The sequence below is a fragment of the Lepisosteus platostomus genome, chromosome 3 (genome assembly GCF_059453375.1).
Source record: "Lepisosteus platostomus isolate fLepPlt1 chromosome 3, fLepPlt1.hap1, whole genome shotgun sequence".
Taxonomy (NCBI): Eukaryota; Metazoa; Chordata; class Actinopteri; order Semionotiformes; family Lepisosteidae; genus Lepisosteus; species Lepisosteus platostomus.
In genome coordinates, this window is record NC_142613.1 from 63,646,047 (window position 1) to 63,652,046 (window position 6,000).

Genomic DNA, 6,000 nt, shown 5'->3' on the forward strand with positions numbered 1-6,000 from the left:
TGGCCTGGTGAGGTTGCTAAATCAATTATCTACTAGCACCAAACCAAGGTAAATAGGCTACTGGAAATGGTCACCACTTGTAAGTAACTTTTCTTTCTTGTTCTTAGGAAATATATGTACAGGTATATCAAACATAGGGATCTAGAGGATTTTGTATTGAACAGATTCTTCAAGTACAAGATACTGAAAGTGGGACAAATGCGAAAATAAGGTGAGACAGAGTGTATCTGCCTATTCGCCACATTAATTGGATGCCTGAACTTTTTAAACTTTTATAGAAATACAATTGTTCTCTGTTTCCATAGAGCTGAGAGGATATACTTGTGAAAATGAAAGTTAAGGACAAAACACTATAAAGCAATTGTCATATTCAATTGATACAATTCCATCACCCACAGTTATTGAAAGATTGTGTTGATACAACAGCAGAACACGTACATGTTTTATTCATATTTGGTTTGATCATGCTTCAAGAGACAAAAACAAGATCCAGCTGCCAATTCCTTGACATTTTGATAGTGCCTCTAAAATGTAGATTTTTACTTTTATTTATTTCATAATAAATTGAGGAACATGTACTTTATAATTAGTGAGCCCTCTATAAAAAGGAATTCAAGAAGAAAGAAATTCAGCAATAAGTACATTAAAATTTTAGAAGACTGCACTTTAAAAACTTAAAGAATACTCCAGGCTAAACCTTTTTCATCAGGTTTTATTCGCTTCATTTCCACAAGTACATTATAACAGACTATTCTTTCTAGGTTAAGGCTGAAGCTAGTGAATACTCCATGATAGATTTAATTGTACATACCACCCATACTTTTTCTTTGTGGCCCCTCTGAATTATGTGATGATCCTGTAAAAACGTGTAAAAATAACTTGTAAAAATATTCAGACCCTTCCTATGATGTTGTTGGCTTCACAGTGGCATCTGTCACGATCGTAAACCCCTCCTCTTAAGGACGCTCCAGCCCTTCCTTGTTTTATACTCATCTCCCACACCTGCCTCCGGTTCCAGCCCCCCGTGCTATATAAGCCAGACGTTCCTGCCTATCGGGGCTGAGCTTTGGAAGATGGACGCCCGGAAGCCCACCTACCCGCCAGGAGCGACTCGACGGCATAGGCTTCACAACGGCATCCTGACCATCTGGGTCCGGGACTGGGAGCGTCTGGTCCCGTTACCCCCATTTATTCCCCCGAACCTCCACCGGATCCTGCTCCGGCTTTTAACTCTGTTTGTCTGTCAGGATGGATTACCCGGTCTTGGACTCGCCTCGGATTCCCTCGGACTGTTTGCCTCGGCCACACCTCCTCTGAACACCAGTGCACCATGGACACGCCCCCTGTTTTCCTTCCAGCCCCTTGCATGCCTTTTCCCCCATGTTTTCTTCACTCCCCCCCAGATTGTGTTGTCTGCATAGGGTCCTGAAAGAACGCTTCGTTACAGCATCCGTCACTAGTTTCATTCTTGAATAGCTGCTAGTTGGGGGTGTTAGTTTTTAAAGTAGTGTCTGGGTGGTATTTTTTAATAAACAAACAGACTGAACGCACAGGGATATTTTAGATATTACTTGCCTTTTTTCTGTTCTTTGCTTGTCAATGACTTTATCCCCGACTTTCTATAAAAGCTTGTTATTCATAATAGCCGAGTCGTTGCTTGAAATTAATTACATGACTAAGGAACTTCACAGAGACGGTTCATACAGTTTTTATTCTAAGATCATCAGAACCATTGTTACTGCACACAGAGGCCACTGAAGTAATTGTGAGGCTTGTTAAGGTAATTCTGTGTACATAAATGAATTAAGGTTTGGGTTTGTATAGTTATACAATCATGGCCTTTCCGTTTTTATCTCAAACTAATTCTTTCTTTAGTTTTTTTTTTTGCTTTGTTGTTTGTGGAGTAGGTTGTAAATATACAAAACATTAATTGCTCCTTCAATGTGTCATGACTGCAAGCTATAAAGCAACAAAATGCGAAAATCCTGCAAAGGTCTGAATACTTTTAAAGGCACTATATTTTACAGTTTCCTTGGTAATATTTAATTTTTTATCACATAGTGTGTTACTTGTCAATAACAGCAATGCATATGCCATTGGAAATCCTCATTAGTCGTCTACATCAATTTCAGAACCATATGAAAAGAATTATCTAAATTTACTTTCGTTTCTCAATACTGAAGCTTTTCCTCCTCAGTTTGACACAAGTGTCTGCAAGTGTAAGGAATGGTACTAAAACTGAAAAGGGCTTCACAGCACTGATTTTTGTTTTTAAAACACACTGTCCTTTTATTTAATATTTTTGTGTTCGTAGAATATTTATTTTTATGTGATATTATAGGTACAAAAAGTTTTGTTTACATTGTGGCTTTCTGAAAGATCGATATTGTTCTTTTTCAATTCAAATTGCCTGTTGGGAAGTTATTATTATTTTTAATCAATGAAATTAATTTCCCAGACAGTTTGTGCTCGAGTTTTCTCCCACACCTTGGTGCATCTTTGTTGTTTCTCCTGGGAGTTTATCTCGCTACCATGTTTAAAATATATTGAACACACCACAGGCACGGTGGAGTTCACTACAAAATTTACAATTCAGATCCTACAATCTTTAATGTAAACACAGTGCCCAGTGGCATTTGTACTTACAGATTGTGGTGAGGAGTAAGGTCAAAGTAACAAGCGTATTTTATATACTCAGTTTGATCTCAGTGGCAGATAGAAATGTGACATGAATATTTTTGTTCTTTTTCTCTTTCACAAAATTGTTTTTTTTACATTCTTTTAAAATATAAGCTCATGAGGAATAACAACACTCAAGCATTAAGGGTACTGAAAGGTTTCTGAAAGGTTTTAGTCACAGTGAAGTTTGGCTTAACCCGCTTAGCTGAGAGCTAACCTCCTGCCCAGAGAACAAGGAGGCTTGTGCCCCAGCCAGAGTGAGTTGTGACCAAGGGGCAGCTGCAAAGATGAAGATGTGATGGAGGTGGGATGCAGAAAGATGTTTGCGAGGGAGAGAAGGGGATTACATATACTATTTACAATGTGATTACAAATTACTGACAGCTGAGTCTGATCTAATTTGGTTGTTGTCATCCCTTCCCTAATTCATTCTAAACTCTATCATGGATAATCAGTCTGGCTACAGCCCTCATGTGTACATTTAGTACTTTGCATTATTTTGTATTAAATAAAAATCATCTAACCAAAGAGAAACATAGCTTTAGGCTCTAAAGGGTGGATTATACCTCTCATCCATACAGAAATAGGTATGATTTCTACACATATTTCTTTCCATATCCAGTCATCCTAATATACTGCATGAAGACAAATACATAGATTTAAAAATATATACAATAGGTTTCAATTATTAATAATAACAATGACACAGACAGTACTACAAAACAAGTATAAGTTAGGATCTAAAATCAATCAACATACAAATTAACACACTCAAACCAATTATGCTGAAAAAACAGAAACTGTCTAGAGTCGAATCTCAATACTATCAGCATGTCTGGTTTATTTAGACAGAACACTTCTGAGAATCATTCTCAATTGATCTGCCTAAAATGCCTCCCAGCATTTCTGCAGCTTCTACATTCTCCACACACATTGATAATATAAACATTATCTCACAATGTAACCCTCTTAAAACCATAACATCCAAAATATTAATTTATTTCTAACCGCAGACATTTCCGGAAACTCATTAAATGAAGCCATCATTATTCACCAATGAGGTGTAAACTTCACTAAAGGCATAATCTCATTCCCCATTGATACGAGTTAGAACAGCAAAAAAAGGGAATTATAAATCAGAAAAATAAGTTGGAGTATCAAAAAATACAAATACCTTATGTATACTGTATAATGAAAGTATACGAAAGGTCTTAATTCTTATTTCTCTGACTCAACTTTAAACAGCATTTTGAACAACTTCTAAACCATTTATCAACAAGTGAATTTCAAATAACACTATTAATATGTTATATAAAATAATATTAAAATATAGTGTATTTGATAAGTAATGACACAAAAGCAGGATTTAGAGCCTATATGATGGCCCATAAAACTAAAAGCAAATTAGGGCATAGGGTAGATCGCTAACAGAACTTAATTGTGAAATTTGCTGCCCTTTGGGAAAGTTGAAGTCTGACCATAATATTCAACACTGAAATTATTATTATTATTATTATTATTATTATTATTATTAATTATAATAATGTTGTTGTAAGATATATTTTTACTTTTAATGGTCAAGGTCACACTTGCTGTGCATTCATATTAGTTACCATGTAAGGCAATCCAAGAAAGGGATGTTTGATTTTTTTATTATTCTATAAATATAATTTTAAAAACATTAGGGGATAATAAATATGATAAATAAATATGACACATTTCAAATTAATTTTAGCTGGGTTTTTTTCAGTTTAATATTGATTTTTTTTTAAATACTGGATTTACGTCTGCCTTCATAGAGGTACAATGGATTTACGACTAATACACATCCCAGACTTTTTTTTTCCTTTCGTTGTTTCCGTGGAAACGGTTACAAGTCCTGGGGGAAGACGATATGCATTTCAAAGACAGAGGAAAGATTATTTAATTTGGTGGTTAGAAATTAATATATGTGCAGGCTTATCTGGGCTTCATTCTAACTGATTTGATACATTTACATTTCAGTGTCGCCAATAGGTTTTCGTAAACAAAGTTTCTTGATGGTCTAATTAACTGGTGGAAACAAATGCTAAATATCACGCACACATTCGACATAATATGATAACAAAGTAATTTCTACACCTACTGTAGCAACGGCTGTCTAATTTGTATTTAAAAAGACGATTTTCGTTTTACGTCTATGAAAAGAAAACATATAAAGATATTGTATTGAATCTTGCGCAATCGTATTCATTGTTGTTATAAGGTAAAAAACAAAATATTCTGAACCAGACAATCTAATTTTCAGAATTTAGAAGACACAACACGGGTGTACAGTTTTTTTAGATAAGACTGTAAAACAGCAGTTTACAAATTCCATCCTAATGATAAGAATACATTACAGAAAGTGGGGACCTTGGATTAAGTATGAAACTTCAACAGACAGGACCCCACGTTATCTTTGAGTTTTCAAACTAGGAATGCAAATATACTATTACAGTTGTTTGTAGCTGTACGAAACACCAAACATCGACCGCTCCTCTTGAAATACGAAAATGGGCACTAGGACCCAGTGACAAGACAAGACAAGACGCCAAAGACCGGGCGGAAATAAAAAGGAAACCAGTAATGCACTTGCAGTAACTTGCTTAGAAAAATCAAATACTGGTTGAAAATGACATGAACATCAACATAAAAGCATGACTGCGACTTCCGATTAAATAACACAGTTAACTATTTATTTACCTGCTCTGTGCTGAATTGAATCAGTCTTAAGGTTAAAAGGAAAAAAAATCACGTTGCCTTATTTCAACGCTTTCGGTTTCATTCTGCAGCAACCTAGCCAAGTACGCACCGTAGTAGCTGCGTGTCACACTGAATAACAAGATAAACCACTTACTTTCGTGCTTGGAGGTACCCCATGTGTGCCGTGGTACTCCGGGGCTCTTGATTATTGCTCTACCGGCTGATTTCAAAGCATCCATGGCGAAATATCGGTCCACACTAGGTTTAAGACTCTTTCCCGTTACAGATTGATAGGAAAGGTACAGAAGCGCCAGAAGCGACTGTGAATGAAGGGCTGAGCCACGAAACAGCCGGTAGGGTGTAGTACAGGCTGGCTGCCTCTGATAATGGTACTATGAAATTATGTGTAACAGCGCCAAGGGAGACGGCGCTGCAAGCTTTAACCATTTCTTATCCGAAAGGAATTGTTCCCACACTTTTCGTTGTAGCTGCCTATAGATGACAAGTGTCCGAACAGCTACAAATGCGTGGTCGCTTTAAAAACCACATCAATGGCTTTCTCCTACTTTATGTGTTTGCAAATATTTGAAATAATCG

At 36.3% G+C, this 6,000-nt stretch overlaps 1 protein-coding gene across 3 annotated transcripts in view; it reads right to left on the reverse strand.

The window, feature by feature from the left end:
* The window catches only part of LOC148675256 (low density lipoprotein receptor adapter protein 1), a 66,497-nt gene extending 60,705 nt beyond the window's left edge, over positions 1-5,792 (reverse strand). For 2 of the 3 annotated variants that reach the window (XM_088626404.1, XM_088626405.1), the window contains exon 1: positions 5,558-5,792. In XM_088626404.1, coding sequence (XP_088482530.1) covers positions 5,558-5,642 — 85 coding nt within the window. In that variant the 5' untranslated portion in view covers positions 5,643-5,792. The remainder of the gene's footprint in view (positions 1-5,557) is intronic. The other variant, XM_088626407.1, reaches the window with a different exon arrangement.
* Between the last annotated feature and the right edge of the window lie 208 nt (positions 5,793-6,000).